General features: G+C 46.4%; 2 protein-coding genes and 1 long non-coding RNA gene across 4 annotated transcripts in view; 1 reads left to right on the top strand and 2 right to left on the bottom strand.

Annotated features, from left to right (window-relative positions):
• Positions 1–24,930, bottom strand: part of LOC307214766 (uncharacterized protein) — a 102,651-nt gene that overhangs the window by 36,474 nt on the left and 41,247 nt on the right. The window contains exon 1 of one of the 2 annotated variants that reach the window (XM_079973749.1): positions 18,818–18,924. The exons of the other annotated variant lie outside the window; for it this stretch is intronic. The gene's annotated coding sequence lies outside the window, so the exon portion shown is untranslated. Of the gene's footprint in view, positions 1–18,817; positions 18,925–24,930 lie in introns of those variants that run through there. 2 annotated transcript variants of the gene reach the window in all.
• LOC307215132 lies at positions 565–24,898 on the top strand. Its single transcript, XR_013838299.1, has 3 exons — positions 565–906; positions 1,156–3,336; positions 24,718–24,898. It is a non-coding gene; the product is annotated as an uncharacterized lncRNA (long non-coding RNA).
• Positions 1,981–24,930, bottom strand: part of LOC307214883 (uncharacterized protein) — a 42,120-nt gene continuing 19,170 nt past the window's right edge. Inside the window, exons 2-3 of the mRNA XM_079973954.1 lie at positions 14,312–14,438; positions 1,981–5,206 (exon numbers count right to left, since the gene is read on the bottom strand). Coding sequence (XP_079830080.1) covers positions 3,954–5,206; positions 14,312–14,345 — 1,287 coding nt within the window. The 5' untranslated portion in view covers positions 14,346–14,438 and the 3' untranslated portion in view covers positions 1,981–3,953. The remainder of the gene's footprint in view (positions 5,207–14,311; positions 14,439–24,930) is intronic.

The following is a 24,930-nucleotide window of genomic DNA, read 5'->3' as shown; positions in this document are numbered from 1 at the left end:
GAAATGTGAATTCTCTATCTAACCAATGTTTGGTCTCCAAATATCTATCAAATTGAAATTATCAACCAATTCAAAGAAAGTTTTTGGAAGCCTGCCCTCCTTTTGCCTAATTGTTCTTCTGAGATGGATTTATTGCTCAGATAAGCCTGGTGCCCAGTGCGCTCCCTCTGTGCAGCTCTGCTCCAGGCCTCGGCATTCTCCAAAGTCCGCATTCCAATCCTAAGAGCAAAAGCAGAGTCCGGCAGTGGTCAGAGAAAACTGCAGCCTTCAGTGCTTCTTCAGTGTGCTGAGACAGAGACTCACACAGAGCTTACTATTAACTAAAAGCAGCTTTATTACAGCAGAAACTATCCATTGTCTATCACAGCAAGCAGCATTGTGAAAACACGTCCGCTCTCTTCAAAAGTGAAAGTAGAGAGAGGAAAACAAAGGGTTGAGACTCTCGGATGTGACGCAGAATCTCCCCCCACCCCACAGTAGGCAGGGCGTACACTCTGAGCTGTTTAACCCTGTAAGCTCAGGTTCTCCTCACAGTTCTGTCCATTTCCAATGACATCACTCTGTTCAGATCACCCATCAAAATCATTTCTAGATCTGCAAATTCCATTAAATCATTCTCCAACTTTTCATAAAATTCTGATTTATTTTTCATTTGGAGCATAAATTCCTATCAATAAATTTGTTTAGCCTTGCACCGCAACCTGTACCACTATGACTCTCCCTTGGTCGTTTTTTAATATTTGTATATTATAAATTTTCACCGCATGGGCTTCAAGCAGGGACAGCTGCCAGGGTGTCAATGGTTCCAAGAGCGGCTGGCGTTTTATCCAAACTTTATACAAGGCATTTCTTATAATATGGTTGTTGAAATCTGTATGGGCTTTGCTCTTATTGTAACCTAAATAGGTGTAAACAAAAAATTCCTTCCAGTAGCACCTTAAAGACCAACTAAGTTAGTTCTAGGTATGAGCTTTCGTGTGCATGCACACTTCTTCAGATACACTGAAACAGTCTGTTTCAGTGTATCTGAAGAAGTGTGCATGCACACGAAAGCTCATACCTAGAACTAACTTAGTTGGTCTTTAAGGTGCTACTGGAAGGAATTTTTTGTTGACTATGGCAGACCAACACGGCTACCTATCTGTAACTAAATAGGTGTGTCATCCAAACCTATTATTGTAGCTTTCCAAATCTAAGATCTCTGTTCTTTCTAGGACTATCCGGTTATCTCTAATATTTTCTCATCATTTAATAATCTTCCATTCAACCTACAACTTCTGTTTTTAATTTTATTATATTTTAGTTCCATCATTACCAAATTATGGTCTGATATCATTTTCGGGAGGATCTCAATTTTTCTTCGAAAAGGTATTAGATTATTTGAAGTCTGGATTGCATCTGATTTTTTAGCATATGCATGGAAGGTATATTGTCTGTCCCTTCTCTGTTTCTCTCTCCAAGCATCTTTTAAGTTCAGATCTTCTACCAATTGATTAAATGTTATTGGGAACTTCCCTTTTCTTGATGTTACGTCTCTTTCCGTTCTATCTAGAGCCAGGGATGTTACTCTGTTGAAGTCTCCCATGATGATCATTACTGTCATTACTGTATTCTAATAGCTTATCTTCAAGGTTGTTTTTGAAGTTTGCTTTATTTCCACTTGGTGCGTATACCCCCACCAAAATTATTTCTTCTCTGCCTTTTGTCAATTGTATTCCTAATATTCTTCCTTCGTCATCTTTAAGTGGTATTTTTGCATCTCTTTTGGTTTATATATATATAACTATTCCTCTCTTTTTGGAAACATCTGAAGCTATGTATTCTGTTCCTAATTTCTTATCTATCAAAACTCTGTCATGTTTCTTAGCTATATGTGTTTCATGGAGACCAATGATGTCCCAATTTTTCTTTTTTAAGATTCACTCACTTTTATACCTTTTTACCTTATTGTTCAAACCATTGATGTTCCATGATATAATGTTCAAATTCATTAATCTTTATTAGACACAAAGTCAAATATCAACATCAAATATGGAACTGCACTTAATTACAATAATATAGTTGTGGGAAACTGCTTCTTTTCTTACCCTCCTGGACTTTCCTGTCCTTGTTCACTTTCTTCTCTTTCTTGAGCTGCACCCCCTCCCAGGTCTATTTTGTATTTCTGCCAAAATTTTCCGAATTCTGGGGATCTAAAAGTCTTTCTTCTATCTTTCTTCTATCTTTGTAGGAGAAGGAAATACCTTCAGGAAATTCCCACTTGTCTCTAATTTCATTTGTTTTCAACACCTCTGTCAGAGTCCAAGCAGCTGCCAGGGTTGGAAGATGACGCAGAGCAAAAGGAGGGGGGTTATCATGGAAACACTCTCCCAGAATGTAGGTGAAAGGCCAAACTCCACAGATAGCCTCTCAGACATGGCTGGCCAGCCTTCGAGTATTCAAGAGCGTAGGGGGGTACAGGAAAAAGGATGCAATTCGTCACAGAGTATGAAGAAAAGTTTCCTCCCATGTTGCATTTGTAGGAAGAAACATGACACTGAGAACTTAGTTGAGTCATCATCGTAATGGTGACCAGCTCACGGGAGAAGAGCTCCTGGTAACCTGTTCTTTTCTTGGAATAAAACCAACTTTATAAATGAATTGCACTCTTGCGTGTCTCACTGCCGTCACAACTGATTATCCATATATACAATGGTTCTCTCTCTATATATACAGGGCTAGTGATTGACCCAATTCTTCAAGCTATCCCATTAGCCGATCCCGCCCACAGAGTTATTTTCACTCTGAGAGATTGGGGTGGGGTGGGGGTTAGTGCTTACACGTCCCACATTTAATGTTTATTAAAAATTACTGAGTGTTGGGTGGATTCCTACAACAGTCTTAACAATACATGTATTCAATAAACATTGGCCACATGTTATAAAAGGAATACGGATTGTGTCCCCCCACCTTCTTGATTTCTCCAAGTAACCAAAATTTAAGGTACTTAACTTTTGGTGCCCAGAACTGAACCCAGTATTCAAGGTGGGGTCTGACCAAGGCAGAATAAAGTGGTACTGTTCCTGCCCTTGATCTGATTCGGCCTTCTGCAACATTGGCCTCCGCTCCCCATTTGGTGTCATCTGCAAATGTGATGAGCACCCCCTCAGTTCCTTCATCCAAGTCATTTACAAATACGTTGAAGAACAAGGGGCCCAGGACAGTACCCTGCAGCACCCCAGGATGATGAGGAACCATGAAGGAGGACTGTTTGGGTTCGGTCAGTCAAATCCACCTAACAGTTTCCTCATTCAGCCCACATTTTAACAGCTTCCTCACAGAAAGATCACAGGGGATGTTGTCAAAAGCCTTACTGAAATCAAGACGCACTATTTCCACAGCTCTCCCCTGATCAACAAAGTTTATAACTCCATCCAAAAAAAGGGGAGGAGAGATTTCTCTGGATTTACTTGTTTTTGAGAAAGCCATGCTTTCATCCTTTGTGTTTATGTTGTGAAATCTTCAGGTGAAGGGTACATAAATTTAAAAAATGATAATGAATAAGGATATTGACAAGCTGGAACATGTGCAAACGAAGGCGATTTATGTATTTATTTAATTTGTATACCACTCGACCCAGTGGTGCTGAATTGAATGAAATATTGGTGGGGGGCCAGGTAAGACCTGCTTTGCACAATAAATCACATGATGCATGCATGCCATTGGAATGGCAATGCCTACAAACTTGGGGTGTGGCGCCCTCAAATGTTTTATTGGGGGGCAAAAACCCTCAGCCTCTAAAGTTTGACTCCTGTTGCCACGTGTCAGGATGGTTACAACATAGAACAAAAACACAAAATAAAAATACAAAATACGCATGTGTAACCCTCTTCTCACCACATCTTAAAAGGACATTAGATATCAATCAGCCAAAGGCCTGGTTAAATAAGTGCAGATTTCCTTGTCTCCTAAAGCTATATAATGAAGGATGTCTCCCCAATATGAACTCTTTGATGGCAAGTGAGAGAGTAGCTCCGACTAAAGCTCTTTCCACATTCAATGCACTGATAGGGTTTCTCCCCTGTATGGGTTCTTTGATGGGAAGTAAGATAGTGGCTGTGAGTGAAGCTCTTTCCACATTCCACACACTTATAGGGTTTTTCCCCTGTATGAATTCTTTGATGGGAAGTAAGATCAGAACTCTGACAGAAGCTCTTTCCACATTCCATGCACTGATAGGGTTTTTCCCCTGTATGAATTCTTTGATGTGAAGTGAGATGGGCGCTCTGACTGAAGCTCTTTCCACATTCAAAGCACTGATATGGTTTCTCGCCTGTATGAATTCTTTGATGGGAAGTGAGTTTGGAGCTCTCCCTGAAGCTCTTTCCACATTCCATGCACTGATAGGGTTTCTCCCCTTTATGAATTCTCTGGTGCTTAGTGAGATCAGAGCTCTCCCTGAAGCTCTTTCCACATTCCATGCACTGATATGGTTTCTCCCCTGTATGAATTCTTTGATGGGAAGTGAGATAGTCGTTTCGACTGAAGGTCTTTCCACATTCCATGCACTCATAGGGTTTCTCCCCTGTATGAATTCTCTGATGGGAAGTCAGACTTTGGCTGTAACTGAAGCTCTTTCCACATTCCACGCACTGATAGGGTTTTCCCCCTGTATGAATTCTTTGATGGGAAGTCAGACTTTGGCTGTAAGTGAAGCTCTTTCCACATTCCACACACTGAAAGGGTTTCTCCCCTGTATGAATTCTTTGATGAGAAGTGAGATGCGAGCTCTTCCTGAAGCTCTTTCTACATTCCATGCACTGAAAGGGTTTCTCCCCAGTATGACTTTTTTGATGGGAATTGAGATCAGAGCTCTGACTGAAGCTCTTTCCACATTCCATGCACTGATAGGGTTTCTCCCCTGTATGAATTCTTTGATGGGAAGTGAGAGAGAACTTCATACTGAAGCTCTTTCCGCATTCAATGCACTGATAGGGTTTCTCCCCTGTATGTGTTCTTTGATGGGAAGTGAGATTAGAGCTCTGACTGAAGCTCTTTCCACATTCCATGCACTGATAGTGTTTCTTTCCATTGAGATTTCTTTGTTGGGAACTGGAATGGGAGCTCTGACTGCAGCTCTCTCCACACTCCAGATTCTTACGTGGCTTCTCCTCTCTGGGGATTTTGTCGTGTTCATCCTTGTTCTCGATTTCCAATTCATCACAATCTGCAATGGAGACAAAAAGGGATTAGAGCCTCAGGAACAAATGAAGAAGAACTGAAGGGAGTTGTGTGTGTGTTCATTACCTTTGTGGTTTGTCATTAACCAATGTATTTCTTATTAGATTCTGATGGGTTGTTGAATGTTGCTTTGTTTGACATACTGTAGTGGTAAAATTGCAGAAGCCTTTTGTCGAAAAAAGTATATTTCAGAGGTTTGATGGCTCATAACCCTGCTTTTTTGTGTGTAATATCATAAAGTTATGTATCAATGGAAAGATAATTTAATCAAGAATGTAATTACCTGTATTCTATCAAATGTTATAGCCAACATATTTATTATTTTGGGCATTAACCAACATATTTATTATTAGATTCTAATGGTTGTTGAATGTTGCTTTGTTTGATATACAGTAGTGGTAAAATTGTAGAAGCCTTTTGGGGGAAAGGGTATTTCAGAGGTTTGGTGGCTCATAACACCACTTCTTTGGGAGGGAGGCTCATTTAATTTCATTGTACACAGGTTGTACAATGACAATAAAGGTATTATTAATAATATTGTGAAATTATTTATCAATGAAAAGATAATTTAATCAAGAATGTAATGCAACAAAGTTTGTTCAGTTATCTGTATTTGTCAGGATGGAGCCAACAAGCCAGCAACAGCAGCTGCCAGACTTGAATGGCTGCCCAGGGGACGAAGGGAGGATTGTTATGGGAAAAACAGAGGAAAGTACAGGGGGGAGGTCACAGCCCAGAGAAATACAGGAGTTATCAGACAATAGCTTGTCTGGGCCAGTTTCCAAGCCCCTCAGAGTGCAGGAACGCAGAAGAGAAGGGGTACAAGAAAAGGGGAAATTGACATCATAGAAGCGACAGAAGAGATTCGTCTTCACGAGTTGTTTCTGGAGCAAGAGGAACAACGCTGAGGATTTAGTTGAGTCATCATAAGGGTAGCCATAAGTCATGGGGGCAGAGAGTTCCAGACAAGAGGCATGTTTTTTCAGGAATAACACCAACTTTTAATTGACTGTACGTGTTCGAGTCTTGCTGCCACTACAGCATGACTCAACTCAACTGCTGCTGAGAACAAAAGCCCATCAGATAATTAAGCAAGGATGGCTGAAAAGCGACAGCAGCAGCAGCCCGTGGATAAGCAAGCCGGGCAAGGCGGAAAGAATTAATATTAGCATGACTGGAAGGAGTGACGGGAGAACAGGCAAGAGAGCTCTCTGACTTATCCGGTAGGCAAACTGCAAAAAACCTAGTCCCCCCCCCCCACGCTTCAATGGGAATAGTGCAGCGTATGACTCCCTCCGAGCCTCCTGCTTATATTACCTACATCTTAAAGGGGAAGAATACAGAGATGATGAAGCAAGAATAGCCACGACTGTGGGGCTTCTGGGGCGGTGGCTAGACAGTAGATTACCCCTTACCTGATGTCAGTGACCACGTGCTCACTAATTTACCTGCCTTTTTGAAGCTCTTGGACAACATATTCAGGAAGCCGCACAATAGGTGTAGTTGGAACAGGAGTTCCTGAACCTCAGGCAAGGTAGGGGGACAGTAGCACAGTATTGGTCCAGTTTTATGACGCACGCCTGTCAACTGGAGTGGGAAGGGAAGACCTTGATTGCCCTGTTCAAAGCGGGACTCTGCGAGGAGATTTGCAATGAACTTGCGGAAATGCCAAAGTTGAACACCTTAGAAGAGGTGGGGCAAGCCGCTCTGCAGTTAGGCCTGAGATTCCAGATGGGTTTGCTCAGAAGAAGAAAGAGGTGATACAAAACGGGGGAGTGATGCAAAGGATTTCGCAGAGAGAGGAGGGTTGCTGTACAGAGGGGGAACCCTCTACGTCCCAGAAGGGGAACTCTGAGCCAAGGTACTCAGACAGCGCCATGGTAGTCCAATGGCAGGCCATTTTGGGCAATGGAAGACAGAATGTCTAGTAATGCGAGACTTCTGGTGGCCAAGGATGCAAGAGGAGGTCAAGGAGTATGTATGGGCGTGTAACGCGTGTAAAGTAGATTAGCCAAAATGCTGAGTTGCTGGTACTGTTATGCAAGCTGCGAAGACTCTGCAGATCCCTAAGTGTGCTGATGTCTGTTGGCATCAGTCGCTGTGATGTTTGGGCAGAAGAAAGCTTTTGATGCTCCCAAACGATCGACCAGGAAGAAAAGAACATGCCATTCGGGCATGTGCCTCTGCCAGGGTCCTGCACAAGAGTAGCTCCTGACACTACCTACCCCACAGGGGCCGTGTGAAACCATTGCCATGGATCTCATCATCGACTTGCCAGAGCCACAGAAACAGACAGTGATCTGGGTTGTGGTGGAACTTTTTTCAAAGATGGCACATTTTGTACCCTGCGAGAAACTACCCTCAGCACACAAGACAGCACAACTCTTCGTGGAACATGTGTTCAAACTGCATGGACTACCATGGAAGATTGTGTCAGATAGCGGAATACAATTCACAGCCCTGTTTTGGAGAAAACTGATGTAACTGCTGAAGGTGGAAATATGCCTCTTGTCAGCTAGACACCCACAGACGAACAGAGTCAGAGAGGACGAAGGCTACAGTGCAGCAGTATCTACGATGTTATGTGAATCACCAACAAGATGACTGAGTAGACAACTTGGCACTGGCTGAATTCATTTACAATAACGCAGTGCACTCATCGACAGAACACCATTTTTTGCTTGTCAAGGGAGACACCCACGGATGTTTCCAGGGCAGGGGGACAACCTCGCAGTGCCAGCAGCAGAACAGTATGCAGAAGAAATGGAAGCGCTGCACAGTATTTTGCAGGACCACCTAGAAAGGGCGAAGGCTCAGTACAAGGCGGAAGCAGATAAACACAGGCAGGTGGGCAAGGAGATAAGGGTGGGGGACCAAGTATGGTTGTCCACAAAAGACTGGCCAAGCAAGGGACAATGCCGTAAGCTGGAACCGCAAAGGGTGGGGCCTTTGAAGTGGTGGAACAAATCAACCCTGTGTCGTTCAAGCTACGCCTATCTGAGTCAATGAAGATGCATCTGGTGTTCCATCGGTTGCTTCTATCTCCACTGACGGCGAGACACCCGTATCAGGAGAGGAAGGAATCCCCACTCTTGCCGATATTGGTGGAGGGTGAACCTGAATACGAGGTGGACGAGCTACTAGACTCTGGCAGGAGAGGTAGGGGGTGCAGTATTTTGTGTCCTGGAAGGGGTATGGATCAGAAGAGAATTCATGGGAGAGCACAGGAAACATACATGTACCAAGGTTGCAGAGCGAGTTTCACCGTAGGTACCCCAGGAAACCCAAACCCCAAGGTTGGGTAGAGGAAGAGCTGAAATGGGAAGAAGAAGGGGAGAATGAGCCCGAGTGGGAGGAAGAAGCAGAAGAGGAGCAACCGGGGTGCAGTTCTTGGGAGGACAATGAGGAGGAATGGTGTGAAGTGGCCCAGAGCGCCCCAAGAGAGGAAGAGGAGAGGCAGGAGGAACAGGAGGGGGCCCCTAGAGGGGGGAGGATGATGTAAGGCTGGAGCCAGCAAGCGAACAGCAGCAGCTGCCAGACTTGGACGGGAGCCCAGAGGGAAAAGGGAGGATTGTTATGGGAAGAACAGAGGAAAGTACAGGGGGGAGGTCACAGCCCAGATAAATACAGGAGTTATCAGACAATAGTTTGTCTGCGCCAGTTTCCAAGCCTCTCAGCCTGAAGGAATGCAGGAGAGGAAGAGTACAAGAAAAGGGGAAATTGACATCACAGAAGCGACGGAAGAGATTCGTCTTCACGCATTGTTTCCGGAGGAAGAGGAACAAAGCTGAGGATTTAGTTGAGTCATCATCAGGGTAGCCATAAGTCATGGGGGCAGAGAGGCATGTTTTTTCTGGAATAAAACAACTTTTAATTGACTGTACGTGTTTGCGTCTTGCTGCTGCCACAGTATTTTATCAAAAGTTATGGTCCAATAACCAGAAAAAGAAGCACAACTTGCTTAGGTTGACTTTTGTCAGTGTGTTATGTGATTTCAGTGATTTTGTCAGTGTGTTCTGTGATCAAGTTGGTTGGTTTTTTTGTCTTATTTCATTTATTGAGTTTGAAGACATAATAAAATTTAAAAAATGGCACAAAGAGTTGACTGGTCACCCAGAAAGCCGTGTAAAATAGTATTATTAGGTGAGCAAGGCTATAGTTATGAAGAAATTAGAAGCAAAATTGGGGGAAACAACCAAAGCTGGCCTTTCTATATATTTGAAGAGGTATAAGGGGACTCAGTTACTACAAAATCAGACTGGTAAAGGCAGGAAAAGGTGCACAACAGCAAGTGACGATCGAAAATGGAGAGAATGCACCTACGTGATGGAAAAAAATCATCTGGGTGTTTACAAGATGACATGGCGCAATGTAATGTGAAGTTGAGTGCAAGGACTGGTCTAAATGTTAGAATTCTAAGGAAAAAGCCATTGTTATCTCTCATGCAAAGGTTGAAAAGATTAAACTGGGCTAAAACCCATGGTAACTGGACAGCGGAACAATGGGACAGTGTTCTTAGGAGTGTTAAGACCCAAATCTCCTTGCTTGGTACTGATGGCATTAAATATGCGAGCAAAAGGTGTGGGAAGAATTTGTGTCATCAAAAGAATGTAAATGCCCCAAAATACATAAATGAAATACTTGAGCCCAAACTGAAGCATTCCGCATGTGATCTTTTCCCAGATACTGAACCTTTTTATTGATTTGTTTGTTTTCTATTTCAACAGGATTCAGCTCCATGTCATGTTGCTGCTGTGTGCAAAAGGTGGTTTCAAGAGAATCATATTCCACTGCTGGAATATCTCCAGACCTTAACCCAATCAAAAATCTTTGGAACCGACTAAAGAAACTTGTTAGTCAGAAGGAACCCAGCAATAAAGCCCAATTAACAGAGGCAATAATTCCATCTTGGTTTCACGTTATTACAGCTGCAGAACTAAGAAACTTGCTTCACTCCATGGGAAGACGTTGCAAGGCCAGAATTAAAGCTAAAGGTTCCCAAACTCAGTATTAATTGACATGGTGAGAATTTCTGTTAGAAGATTGGCATATGAAAATGATGGACTTTGCAGATCTGGTGACACTGACAGGAAAAATTCAAAACCAGCACGATTAAGTATTCCAAAAGGGTTGGAGTAAATTTATACGATATCTGAAAGATTATTGTAAGCAATTAACATCACTAGCAGGGTTGTCTGAAGACTTGTAATGATAATTTTCTACCTTTCTATATTTAAATTTTGAGCCATTCTGTAATGAGTGTAATAAGAATTGGAAAATGTACAAATTGCAATATTATAAATGTTAATTTTGAAAGCCATGAGGCTGGAGGGAAGGAAGTTGAGGCTCCAAAGAGCCAGGGTGGTATAGCGGATAATGATGATGGGAATGTATAATGTTAAATGGAAAACAAATTAAAATTGTATTTTTTTCAAAGAAAAGGATGTGGCTCTGTCCTCTTGGCTTCAAAAGACACAGAACTCGCTTACGCTTGTAACTGGAACAGTAATTGTAATTGGTGGTTAGAACATGGCTTACGTCAACAGACAAAGGCATAGAGGCATTGACCAAATAAAGAAAACGGTAAATATGAGGGGTGGGCGGTGGAATTCAGGGTGAGGGCAGATGTCAACAGGGGTGGGGATTTTAGTATTTTAATTAGGCAGTTGTAATAATAATAATAATAATAATAATAATAATAATAATAATTTATTATTTATACCCTGCCCATCTGGCTGAGTTTCCCCAGCCACTCTGGGCAGCTTCCAATCAAGTGTTAAAAACAATACTGTCAGGGAAGAGTTAGAAGTTTTCAGTTTCTCAGAGGGAGAAAGCATTCCCCAAGGGGGGAAGGAGAGCAGTGAATCTAATAGAAGGGAGCAAGAGGAAGAACAGGGAGAAACCGGCTGTTCCCAGGAAAGGCAAGGGTTCAGTTCTAGCTCAGATTTGGAGGAGGGGAGATACAGGCCAGCTCTAGCCAGGAGGGAAGGAAAAAGAGCAGGAAAACAAAGGGAAGGGCGCGTTCGACATTTTGAGGGTGGCTGGTCACGGAGAAGCAGAGCTCAGAAGGTATCTGAAAGAAGTGACTCTGAGGAATAATAGTTAAGAACCGTTTATAAGATTACTTTGTTAATACACAATAAAAAGTTATAAAAGAACTAGAAACAGATAGGGAGCCGTGTTGGTCTGCCATAGTCAAAACAAAATAAAAAAATTCCTTCCAATAGCACCTTAAAGACCAACTAAGTTAGTTCTTGGTATGAGCTTTCGTGTGCATGCACACGAAAGAACTAGAAGTGTTTATGTGGTGATCTGAAGAGGACAACGACCAGGCCTGACAGATACAGCATTAAATATTAAAAACTTCCCTAAACTGCCTTCAGATGTCTTTTAAAGAAAAGATAGCTGATTATTTCCTTCACATCTGAAGGGAGGGCGTTCCACAGGGTGGGCGCCACCACCGAGAAGGCCCTCTGCCTGGTTCCCTGTAACTTGGCTTCTTGCAGTGAGGGAACCACCAGAAGGCCCTCAGCGCTGGACCTCAGTGTCCGGGCTAAACAATGGGGGTGGAGACGCTCCTTCAGGTCTACTGGGCCTTTGAGGCCGTTTAGGGCTTTAAAGGTCAGCACCAACACTTTGAATTGTGCTCGGAAACGTACTGGGAGCCAATGTAGGTCTTTCAAGACCGGGGTTATATGGTCTCGGCGGCTGCCGCCAGTCACCAGTCTAGCTGCCGCATTCTGGATTAATTGCAGTTTCCGGGTCACCTTCAAAGGTAGCCCCACATAGAGCGCATTGCAGTAGTCCAAGCGGGAGATAACCAGAGCATGCACCACTCTGGCGAGACAGTCTGCAGGCAGGTAGGGTCTCATCCTGCGTACCAGATGGAGCTGGTAGAAAGCTGCCCTGGACACAGAATTAACCTGCGCCTCCATAGTCTGTAAGCCCTGTGCATGCCCAGCCAATGGGGAAACAGGGGAAAGAACTTGCACTGCATGTAGCTTGTGTTTTGCTAAGTTTGGGTGTGCCTACTTTTGGACACCCGTGCTTGCAAGGATATCTATGTAATCAATAAACTCTTCGCTGCTTCACCAATTTTGTTCAGATTTTATTTTGAGGGTCTCAAACCCACCTGTCCAGACTGAGAAATCAGTGGTCAGCATATTCTGCCGTGGGCAGTGAGGACATCCAGTCCTCATCATAATCCCGTTAGGTTTTTAATGGGACTTGCATGTACCTCCGAAAACCTTGGGATTCCCCCAAACTTGGTGACTCCCTCTTGTGTGTGGAAGGGGATGGATGGTTTGGCTACATGAGGAAGATTCCCACTTCAAGAATACAGTGGTACCTCGCAAGACGAATGCCTTGCTAGACGAAAAACGCGCAAGATGAAAGGGTTTTTCGTTTCTTGAGTTGCTTTGCAAGACGATTTTCCCTATGGGCTTGCTTCGCAAGACGAAAACGTCTTGCGGGTTTGCTTCCTTTTTTTAAAAGCCGTTAATACCCAGGGAATCTGCGCTCCGCAAGACGAAAACATCGCAAGACGAAGCAACTTGCAATTTCGTCTTGCGAGGCACCACTGTACCGTATTTTTCACTCTATAGGGCGCACCTAGTTTTCAGAGGGGGAAATCATGGAAAAATATATGATTCCCCCCCCCCCAGCTCTGGGTGCAGCCTGTCCGCTTCTCCCAGACCTTCTCCCTGCTATTGTGGGAGGTGGGGGAATCCCCCCATCTCCTGCAAAAGCCCACAGGAGGGAGAAGGGACGGACTCAGCCAGTCCGTCCCTTCTCCCTCCTTGGGGAAAAGCCCCCAAGAGCGGCGTGCTCTTTAAAGGCTGCGTGGCTCCTGCGGGCTTTTCTACGAGGTGGGGGAATTCCCCCACCTCGTTGAAAAGCCCTCAGAAGCCGCAAAGCCTTTAAAGAGCGCGCGGCTTTTGCCTGCTTTTGCGGGAGGCGGGGGAATTCCCCCATCTCCCGCAAAAGCCGACAGGAGCCGCACACCCAGGTCCAGGAGCAGCGCGAAGGTGTCACACGCCTGTGGGGAATGCCCCCGAGCCTGTGGGGCTGGTGGTGGGGGCAAGTGCTGCTTTCCCCCACCGCCAGCCTCAAAGACCAGACTCTCCTGGCTTCAGTGAAAGCAACGCGAATCCTCCGGAGCGCAGGGTTCGGAGGCTTCGCGTTGCTATTGCTGAAGCCTGCATTCACTCCATAGGATGCACACACATTTCCCCTTCATCTTTGGAGGGGGAAAACTGTGTCCTATAGAGCGAAAAATACGGTAACTTGGCTCAGAGGGCATGAGGTAAAATTTTGTGTGTCTTGCTCATTCGTAGTGCCTGGATGACTGGCAAAGCATATTTGGGTCGAGCTACAAATGGTCCATGAGACCAGATCTATGACCTGACCATCAACTTTTAGAACACATCTGAAGGCAGCCCTGTTTAGGGAAACTTTTAATGTTTAATAGACTATTGTATTTTAATGTTCTGTTGGAAGATGCCCAGTGGCTGTGGAAACCTAGCCAGATGGGCACGGTATAAATAATAAATTATTATTATTATTATTATTTCCTGCCCCAGAGTGATGGATCTGTGCCAATTCCCAACTGGAGGCCAAGAGCAGACTCCATCAATTATGGCTCCCAAGAGGGAACCATCCTGCCTGGGACTCCTCTGAGAACAGAGCCCAGTTTACTTAATCCTGTCGGGCACAACAGCATCCTTCAGACTCTGCTGGGCCCTTGGATGCTTCTCAGCGCGTCAAGGTAGGTAAAACTGTGGCCTCTATTCCTAACGGTGGATGCTGAAATGAAAAACCTGACAGGAGCTACCTATCTTTCCTAACAACTCTGAAGTTGACATTTAAGATGCCTGGGCAGTTCAGACCAGCCCAACCGTGGTATAAAAAGGCAGAACTGGAGGAAGATGGTTCTCAGAAAAAACTGTAATTTACTCTTTCTTGTGGGGGCTTTAGGTTCCCAGGTGTTGTAGGGGGCGCTGTTGAGCTCTGTGAAAATATATGAGGTTTGTTACATAGAGGTATTTCTTGAATTTCCAGGCAGATAGGACGATCCCACAGGGAGCCTTACCAAGAGAGGCCACGATCCCACGATTCTCCTCCATGACGTCCTTATGCAGAGCTCTCTGGTCAGGATCCAGCAACGCCCACTCCTCGTCCGTGAAACGAATAGAGATGTCTTCAAAGCACACTGGACCCTAAAAGAAAAGGGGAAATGTTGTCCTCTGAGGCAGCAGAAATATGACATGCTACACAATGCTCTGTCTCCTTCCTTCCTCTTAATTGCTGCGTTGTTTCAATAGGATTGCTTTGCTGCACATTTTTATTATGGATGCCTATTTTGACATTTTAATTGAATTATTTTATTCTGCTTTTAATTATGGGTATTCGTCTTTGTGCAAATAGGTGGTTCTCTTCCTTGTGGTTTTCAAATCATCCTGCCTACGCAGGGATTCCAGTTTCCCAGATGGAAGGATCCCCTTTCTCCTCTCCTCATGTCCTGTTCTGAAGAGGATCCCTCCCAGTGCCCTAGAGCCAAATTCCAGGGGTTCAAGGGGGCATGGAGAGGGGGAGGAGTGGGGGGCAGGCTATATTTCGCAGCAGATGGGGCTGGCTAGGTGAATCCTGGCCTCTATTTGTTCTCGTCTGTCCACTGCTTAGAAGCCTATTTTAGCACTCAGTGATGAATATAGAAATACAAGAAGCCTAGTTTGGATGGCCATCTGTCTTGGGTGATCTAGCTGAGACTCCTGCAATGCAGGGGGTGGGACTTGATGACCTTTGGGGTCCCTTTCAGCTCTAGGGTTCCATGAAAACTGCAACTACAGATGAATCCTACTGGCGACATTCAGAAGACTTGTGTCACTGAGTTATCTGGGCAGGAAATCCCACAGTTCACAGCTGGAGTTAACTCTTTATCAGCGAGAACACGATATTCACAATCCTGGCTGAGTTTCGGGCCTCATGAGAACAGCAGCTCATTCCCTGAGGGTCTGTCACTTTGCATTTCTTAGTGCAGAAAGGATGGATCTGATATTGATCTTTCCTATTCTAATTACAGTGGTACCTCGGGTTACATACGCTTCAGGTTACAGACTCCGCTAACCCAGAAATAGTCCCTTGGGTTAAGAACTTTGCTTCAGGATGAGAACAGAAATCATACGACGGCAGCGGGAGGCCCCATTAGCAAAACAATTTATTATTTATACCCCACCCACCTGGCTGGTCTTCCCCAGCCACTCTTGGCGGCTTCCAACAAAATATTAAAATACAGTAATCCATCAAACATTAAATGCTTCTGTAAAGTAAATGCATGTAGTCAGAACTGACTGACAAAGGAGTCATTTGCATCTTGTGAAAAATGGATGCTTGGCTCTAGTGGGGGTTGTAGCAGGAACCCCACCCCCACCCCAATCATTCTGTTTGTATAAACTTCACACACACACACACACACTCACACACTCCATACGCCACATTTCTGTTATAAATTCATAGAAAATCAACCATACATCGGATTTGCACTGTTCCATTTTTATTTTACTCCATATGACAAGGACTATCAAAGGGGGGGGTGGCTTGATCCTGGTCAGCCATAATCCCTTCACCATCCCAGTACATCCACAGGAGCCCTGCCCAGTTGCTATGCCAACCCTGATGATCCCAGACAGAAGACAATCAAGATCACAAAGAACTTGCATATGGGAGTGGATTCAGCACAGACTGGAACAAAGGACAATGATCAGATCTTCCCTCTGGGGCAGGGGTCTGCAACCTTTAAGACAAAAAGAGCCACTTGGACCCGTTTCCGGGGAAAAAAACAAAAAACTGGGAGCCGCAAAACAAGCCAAATGTAAATAACCACACATTCTTCCCCTTCCCCCATTCTCTCTCTTTTCCCTGAGTCTATTTCAGATAGCAAAGAGGGATATGGTACCTCTCATATCCATCTTTTGCAAAGCACCATGTGCATAGAGGGCGTTATACAAATTAATACATAGAAAAGTGTCTGTCCCTCCCTGCAGTTCAACTCCCTCTCTTTTTACCAACAGCACATATCCATTCCTTCTGCTGGTGCAACTTTCTCATCATTTCTACATAGCAGCATTTATAAACCAGTGCCAGAGAAACTGAGTGAAAGGAAGGTGAGAGGGAAGAGATATGAATATTTATGTGTGTATATGTATACACACACACCCCTACACAATTACAGGTTTGAAGCCAACTTAAAATAAAAAGAGCTGGTAAGCAAAGGAATCTGTGGTGCTTTCCATGGGATCCTGGGACATGTCAGCTAATACTCTTCCCTTTCTTCTTCATTTGCTTGTCTCTGCAGCAAATCTCGAGGGGGAAGGGAGAAGGGCAGGAATTGCATAGGCACGAGAGAACGGGGGGGGGGGGGGAATCCCGCAGGCAGGATTTTGGTGCCTAACAGCCCCCCCTCCCTCTGCAATTGCTCTCGTGCTCCCCCGCCTCTCCTGCTGGCTAGCTCTGGACCCCCTCCTCGTCACTGACGTAATTCACCCCTTCCTCCCTGACAGGGAGGGCGGGCCCATTTTGTGGTTCACCTCAGGTGCTCTCCCTCAACTCGGCGGCCACTCAGAAGCAAGGCACGGAAAAGGATCCCGAAGCACCACCGCTGCCCCCCCCCCCAAACACACACAAAAACCCCGCCCCGCCATTTCCCTCAAGTGCGCGCTCTCGCTCTCCCTCGCCTCAGGTGCCTCGCACGCGGGGCTGAGGAGAGCGTGGCCTGGGTGGGCGGCTCTCGATGTCGCGCGGCGCGGTGCGCGGGGCCTAAGGGCGGGCGGGCTGCCGCGACAGCGAAAGCAAGCGCGCCTGCATGTGGCAGGTGCCGGCGGTGGCAGTGGCAGCCGCGTCCACCTGAGGGGAGAACCGTCACTGTGCCCGAGCACACCTTCCTGCCAGCGCCCTCCTCCTCTTCCTCCTCGCTCCCTGCACCATGAGGGAAGAGGCGCCGCCGTGAGCTGCTCGGCCGCTTCCTCACCGTCCTCCAGACGAGGCATCCCCCTCGGCGCCCGTCCTACCCCGGGGGAAGCTATGAGCCATGAAGCCGCCTGGCAGAACTTCCCTCCGGCGGCAGAAGCAGCAGCAGCAGCAGCCCTTCTCCGGCCGCCGCTGCCTCCTCCTCTATCCCAGCAGCCGCCACCTCTCGAGCTCCGCTGCCCAGCTCCATCCCCCTCCTCTTTCTGGCGCTTCTGCTTTTCTGCTCAGGGTTCCTGAGGATCTGCGGAGCTGCGGCAAAGGTGTAAAAGAGCTGCATGCGGATCCGGAGCCGCGGGTTGCCGACCCCTGCTCTGGGGGCAGGAAACTGCAAACTCCCCTTTGTCTCCTGGAAGTGACTCATGGGGAGGGGGAAAGGAGGAACCAGCCAGGTGACAGGACACTCAGGTTACCATCAACCCCTCCTTTCTGTAATGTATGCATGATGTTTCTGGGGGTGGGCTTGACCTACAGGAGGGGAATTTCAAAAGTTTTTATAAGACCTTGCACACTATTCTTCTGGGTCTTTCCTCTCACCTGCAAGTGAGGGGAGCACCCTGTCGCGACAGTCTTTCTTCAATAAAGAGCAAGCCTACAGGCTGCTGATTTGCTCCAATTTACTCTGGTTGGTGTCTTTTTGTCCAAGGGAGCCCTCGGATTTTTCCAGTAACAGGGTCCTCATCCGGGGGTCCTCAGGAGTTGCTCCCCCCACCTCCACTTCTGGGCACATTTCTCCCCTGCTTCCGTCTCCTTTTCTTGCACTTGGACTCCCTGCCACTCTCAAGACTGACTCCTGGGCTGGGGTCTCTTTTTCTTTGTTCTGAGGGCCAGGTGTGTATCTAGTCAACCCCCTGAGGGCCAAGTGGACGGGGCCAAAGACATCTCCCTTGAAATTTAGGCAGCTAATTTATTATTATTATTCTCTTAGATGGCTGAACACACACACAGCCACTGATGCCCAGGTCCCTGGAGGCTCAGTGAGTAGCAGCGCCCATTTCCGGCTGCTTTGCCAGCACCAATCCCTTTGGGAGAGAGAGGATGTGGTCCTGGGATGCCCTGCTCTGGGTGCGAGGGGATTGCTGCAGTGGCCTCCGTGGGGATCTGCCCTGGGAGACACTGGGAGACACTGGGAAACTGGTCCCCAATGCAGCAGCCAGGCTCTGGGCTGGGATCCCTCTCTTTACTCCTGGCCTTTCTCTCCCACCTTTCCTTCCTTCCTCCCCGTGGGGTTTTTTTTGGGGGGGTGTCTAGTCCACCTCCTCGTCCAGCTTTGGAAAACCATTTGCACATGTTTCCTCTGTTGTGCAATGGGACTCCTTTGTTTGAATAAGGAGATTTCGGGGGAGTCATTGTTTTTCTGAAGGGGGGGCGGAAGGCCAACTGAGTTTGGGATCCTCTGCTCTGCAGGAAGGAGAGAGAGCGTGGCAGCCCTGGCCCCTCCCTGGCAGGACCCTCTCCTCCTCCCTGACTTGGGGTCCCCCCCTGCAGGAGCAGATCAGCCCCCCCCAGGCCTCCTGCCCTGCTGCAGCCCTGGGACCCTCACCAGATCCCAGAAAGAGAGAGAGGGGAGACTCACTAGATCCCAGGAGGGGAGAGCGAGGCAGCCCTTGCAGGAGAGACACAAAGCAACACCCCCCCCCTTCCTTGCAGGAAAGGACTGGGGAGGGAGGGGCCTTGCCTCTGGAGGACCTGCCCCCCCCCCGTCTGCTTCCTGGCCTCTCTAGGAAGGCAGCTCGGTTCCCTTTAACCCTTGCAGTGCCGAGTCCCCCCCAGCTCAGCCCTCTCTCGCCTTTCAGAACCTCAGCTCTTTATTATTTTGAATGGCTCTAAGGGGGCAGCTTCCCCCTGGATCCGCCTATGGCAAGGGATCCTTTGGGGGGGGGGGTCCTTTGGCTCTTGGCAGGGCTCTGAGCATCTCCCTCGGTCCCTTTTTTGGGGGGGCCTTTGGCTCTTGGCTGGGCTCTGAGCATCTCCCTCGGTCCCTTTTTTGGGGGGGCCTTTGGCTCTCGGATGGGCTCTGAGCATCTCCCTCGGTCCCTTTTTTGGGGGGGCCTTTGGCTCTTGGCTGGGCTCTGAGCATCTCCCTTGGTCCCTTTTTGGGGGGTCTTTGGCTCTTGGCTGGGCTCTGAGCATCTCCCTCGGTCCCTTTGGGGGGGGCCTTTGGCTCTTGGCTGGGCTCTCAGCATCTCCCTCGGTCCCTTTGGGGGGGCCCTTGGCTCTTGGTTGGGCTCTGAGCATCTCCCTCGGTCCCTTTTTTGGGGGGCCTTTGGCTCTTGGCTGGGCTCTGAGCATCTCCCTCGGTCCCTTTGGGGGGGGCCTTTGGCTCTTGGCTGGGCTCTCAGCATCTCCCTCGGTCCCTTTGGGGGGGCCTTTGGCTCTTGGCTGGGCTCTGAGCATCTCTCTCTGTCCCTTGGGGGAGGCCTTTGGCTCTCGGCTGGGCTCTGAGCATCTCCCTCGGTCCCTTTGGGGGGGCCTTTGGCTCTTGGCTGGGCTCTGAGCATCTCCCTCGGTCCCTTTTGGGGGGGGCCTTTGGCTCTTGGCTGGGCTCTGAGCATCTCCCTTGGTCCCTTTTTGGGGGGTCTTTGGCTCTTGGCTGGGCTCTGAGCATCTCCCTTGGTCCCTTTTCGGGGGGGCCTTTGGCTCTTGGCTGGGCTCTGAGCATCTCCCTCGGTCCCTTTGGGGGGGCCTTTGGCTCTCGGCTGGGCTCTGAGCATCTCCCTTGGTCCCTTTTCGGGGGGGCCTTTGGCTCTTGGCTGGGCTCTGAGCATCTCCCTCGGTCCCCTTTGGGGGGGCCTTTGGCTCTTGGCTGGGCTCTGAGCATCTCCCTCGGTCCCTTTTGGGGGGGCTTTGGCTCTTGGCTGGGCTCTGAGCATCTCCCTCGGTCCCTCAGCCAGGAAGCGGAGGATAAAATGGATTGTTTCAAGAAGTGGCAGAGAGACATTTCTAGATTTGTCTGGCAGGGCAAGAAGCCTAGAATAAAATTTAAAATACTAACGGACGCAAAGGAAAGAGGTGGATTTGCCCTGCCAGACCTTAAACTTTATTATGAATCAGCAGCTTTTTGCTGGCTGAAAGAATTGCTGCTTCTTGAAAACACAGACATTTTGGATCTAGAAGGTTTTAATAATATATTTGGATGGCATGCATATTTGTGGTATGATAAGGTCAAAGCACATAAAGCATTTAAAAATCAGGGAACTGCCCTCGGAGCTAGAGGCGGAGAGAAGGCTCCAGAGTGATGCTGGAGAGGGTCCCAGCAGGGAGAGATGCAGCCCATCTGCTGGGGAAGGAAATCAGCGTAACACCAGTGGAGAAGGGGGGCAGATGGGGGAATCGGAGAGGAGGCTCCAGGACTCCTCGCCGCCGGAGACCAGCAGGGAGAGCACGGGTCCTCCGCTGCCCACACCCTCCCTGCGCAGAAAACCTCCGCGCAGGCAGAGTAGGAGGAGACTGGGCGTCAAACAGCTTTTATGCTGGAAAAGGTTCAAGAAACGCCCACTGACGGATTCTGCCCGCGACTGAGACAGTCACGATGCTGGAGGCTGTTCAGTCAGAAAGGGTTAAGCAGGTAACCTAGCCAGGAATGGCAGCAACTTACGCACGAGCAACCCCTAAACCCATTACATAAAGCATTTAAAAACCATATTGTCAGGAAAGCATAGTTTAATGTCTGGATAAGATATAAGGACCTACTCGAAAATAAAACCCCAAGGTGGTTGTCACCGATGGAAGCGAAGGCTCAGAAAAAGCTCAATATGGAGGCCAAATGGCCGAAATATTGGGAAATTTTGGAACAAGAGGGAGACAAATTGAAATTGCAGAGTTTTGAAAAACTAAAAAATAAAGTGCGAGATTGGCTTCATTACTATCAGATAATGGAGGCATATAATTTGGATAAAAGAATTGGATTCCAGGTGGAAAAATCAAAATTGGAAAGAGAACTGTTAGATCCCAACACTAAGACTTTGTCAAGGATGAATAACTTGCTGTTGAAATGGAACACTCAGGATGAAACGGTGAAATCTGCTATGATTAAATGGGCACAAGACGTTGGACATAATATTATGTTTGCTGACTGGGAACAGTTATAGACCACAGGTATGAAGTTTACGGCATGTAATGCCTTAAGAGAGAATATTATGAAAATGATATACAGGTGGTACATAACACCAGTCAAGCTTGCAAAAATCTATCATTTGCCCGATAATAAATGTTGGAAATGTAAGGAAACTGAAGGTACATTCTTTCACCTTTGGTGGACGTGCCCAAGGATTAAGGCTTTCTCGGAGATGATATATAATGAAATGAAAAAGGTATTTAAATATACTTTCCTGAAAAAACCAGAGGCCTTTCTCCTGGGCATTGTCGGCCAATTGGTGTCAAAGAAGGATAGAACTTTCTTTATGTATGCCACGACAGCAGCAAGAATACTTATTGCAAAGTATTGGAAGACACAAGATCTACCCACCTGGGAAGAATGGCAGATGAAGTTGATGGACTATATGGAATTGGCGGAAATGACTGGCAGAATCCGAGACCAGGGAGAAGAGTCGGTGGAAGAAGATTGGAAGAAATTTAAAGACTATTTACAGAAATATTGCAAAATTAATGAATGTTAAAATGATGTTGGATAAAACTTATGTGGTTTTTAGCTATAACGCTATAAGGAGTATGGAAAAAGAAAACGGGGTATTAACAGTCAAATGTTAATGTTACACATTATTCAAGATTAAAGATTAGGATAAACAAAGAGGGGAAGGATTTGCTGAACTAACAAACTGAGCTGGAATACAAAAAGGGAGGTGTGAGGAGGTCCGGGAAATAAGCAAATGAAAGAAAGTGGGAAAGATGGAATTGTTTTTTATCTATTTTTATTTTGTATTTTTCTTTTTTCATTTTGTAAAATTCTAATAAATATCTGTTAAAAAAAAAAAAGAACAGTTTCAGGTTAAGAACAGACCTCCGGAACGAATGAAGTACTTAACCCGAGGTACCACTGTGAATACTACAGTATAAGGTTTAAGTCTGTTTCTGCGGCTTCTCTCTCACCCCCGAACTTAGTTATGAGGGGTCTTTCCGTGAGGTACTTTTGACACAGCCCAGCTTCCTTCACAGCCAGGGGCCACTTTTCCTGGGTTCCCCTCAGGTATTTTCCTTCGTATGCCAGACCCAGGGGATCCTCTCAGCCCTTGCCACGGACTTGGGAATCTCCTTTTCCTAGAAGATCTCTCCCCCCCTCCTGACTGGAAGGAGACCCCAGAAGAAGAAGAAGAGAGTCTTCCCACAGCTTCTCCCTCCAGACCCTCAACATGGTCTCCCCATCTCAGCTGTGAGGCTCCTTCCTCTGGCTCCATAGACATTCTCCTCAGAGCAGAGGATCCACTCAGATCAGAGCCACTTCTCCCTCCCTCCCTCCACCCTCTCCTCATCCCCATCTTCTCCCAACCTTCCCTCTCTCCCATCTCTTTTTTTTATACAAATATTTATTAAAGTTTAACAAATACAGAGAAACGAAAGACAAACAATAAAAGATTACAATAAAAAAGGAAAAAAAATATTGGAAAAACAAAACAAAAAAAGACAGAAGCATTTTAAAAACACAAACATTTAAAAAGGAAAAAAGAATAAAAACCATATTTTCATATCCTTATTTTACATTTACTTATTTCCTTGGCTTCCTCAAACCTCCCTCTTTGTATTCCAGTCCAATTAATTATTTCAGCAAGTCCTTCCCTCTTTCTCAAATTTAAATCCAAACTTCTTCTTAACGCCATTTAGCCTTAAATTTTACCCTTTAACCATATTCAATCTATTCTTACTTAATTCTTAATAACATTTCTACTAAAGCCGGATAACTTCTTTCCAACAACCTCCTAACATTCATTAATTTTACAGTATTTCTGTAAATAATCTTTAATTTTTTTCCAGTCTTCTTCCACCGACTCTTCTCCCTGGTCTCGGATTCTGCCAGTCATTTCCGCCAGTTCCATATAGTTCATCACCTTCATCTGCCATTCTTCCAAAGATTATCGGGCAAATGATAGATTTTTGCCAGCTTGACTGGTGTCAGGTACCACCTGTAGATCATTTTCATTATATTCTCTTTCGAGGCATTACATGCCGTAAACTTCATACCTGTGGTCCATAACTGTTCCCAGTCAGCCATCATAATGTTATGTCCAACATCATGTGCCCATTTAACCATAGCAGATTTTACCGTTTCGTCCTGAGTGCTCCATTTCAACAGCAAGTTATACATTTTTGACAAATTCTTAACTTTAGAATCTAACAATTCTGTTTCCAATTTTGATTTTTCCACTTGAAAGCCTATTTTTTTATTCACATTATATACTTCCCTTATTTGATAGTAATGGAGCCAGTCTCGCACTTTATTCTTTAATTTTTCAAAGGTCTGCAATTTTAACCTGTCACCTTCTTGTTCCAGATTTTCACAATACTTCGGCCAATTGGCCTCCATACTGAGCTTTTCATCTCAAATCCCCTCAGAAATGGCTCCCTTTATTTTCCCTCCAAAAGTGCTGGCGCCACCCCCCTCTGGGTAGCCAATCAGAAAGCGGCTCTGGCCCCCTGGTGGAATGGTGAGGCACTGCACCCCAGACTCTGCTCTGGCTCTGCTGTCCGTCACAGCAGCCAGCTGCCCCAGCAGGCCTTGCCATCTCCCCACCGCTTGAGCCGTCCCCCATTGTCTCCCGAGAGAGACGGATGAGGAGAGAGCCATTCAGGGGCCACAGGAAAGGGGCATCGGGGGCCGAGAGAGGCAAACTGGAGTGGGGAACCATCGCCGAAAGGATGCCTACCTCTCTCTTATTCTAAAAGATCACGCCACATATTTCCACGAGTGCTGGGTAGATTCCGGCAACAGTCTTCACAATTTATGTATTCAATAAACATTGGCCACGTGTTATAAAAGGAATATGGATTGTGTTCCCCCACCTTTTGGATACTTAAATTGTGATGCCCAGAACTGAACACAGTATTCTGGGTGGGGCCTGACCAAGGCAGAATAAAGTGGTACTATTCCTGCCCTTGATCTGATTCTGCCTTCTGCGACATTGACCTGTCCTCCCCGTTTGGTGTCGTCCGCAAATGTGATAAGCATCTCCTCAGTTCCTTCATCCAACTCATTCATAAAGACGCTGAACAACAACGGGCCCAGGACTGAACCCTGCAGCACCCCTCTTGTCACTTTCCCCCAGGATGATGAGGAACCAATGAAGGAGTCCTCTTTGGGTTTGAGTTACAGATAGGTAGCCGGGTTGGTCTGCCCATGTTGGTCTGCCATTGAAGAAGTGTGCATGCACACGAAAGCTCATACCAAGAACTAACTTAGTTGGTCTTTAAGGTGCTACTGGAAGGAAATTTTTTTTCCCTCTTTGGGTTTGGTCAGTCAAATCCCATTAACAGTTTCCTTGTTCAGCCCACATATACCAGTTTCTCACAGAAAGATCACTGGAGACTTTGTCAAAAGCCTTACTGAAATCAAGATGCACTATTTCCACAGCTGTTCCCTGATCAACAAAGTTTGTAACTCCATCCATAAAAAGGGGAGGAGAGATTTCTCTGGCTTGACTTGTTTTTGGGAAAGCCATGCTTTCATCCTGTATGTTTCTGTTGTGAAATCTTCAGATGGAGGGCATTTTAAATATTAAAAATGATAATAAATATGGA

Source organism: Podarcis cretensis (assembly GCF_951804945.1).
Source record: "Podarcis cretensis genome assembly, chromosome: 4".
Taxonomy (NCBI): domain Eukaryota; kingdom Metazoa; phylum Chordata; class Lepidosauria; order Squamata; family Lacertidae; genus Podarcis; species Podarcis cretensis.
This window is presented reverse-complemented; position numbering and strand designations above follow the sequence as displayed.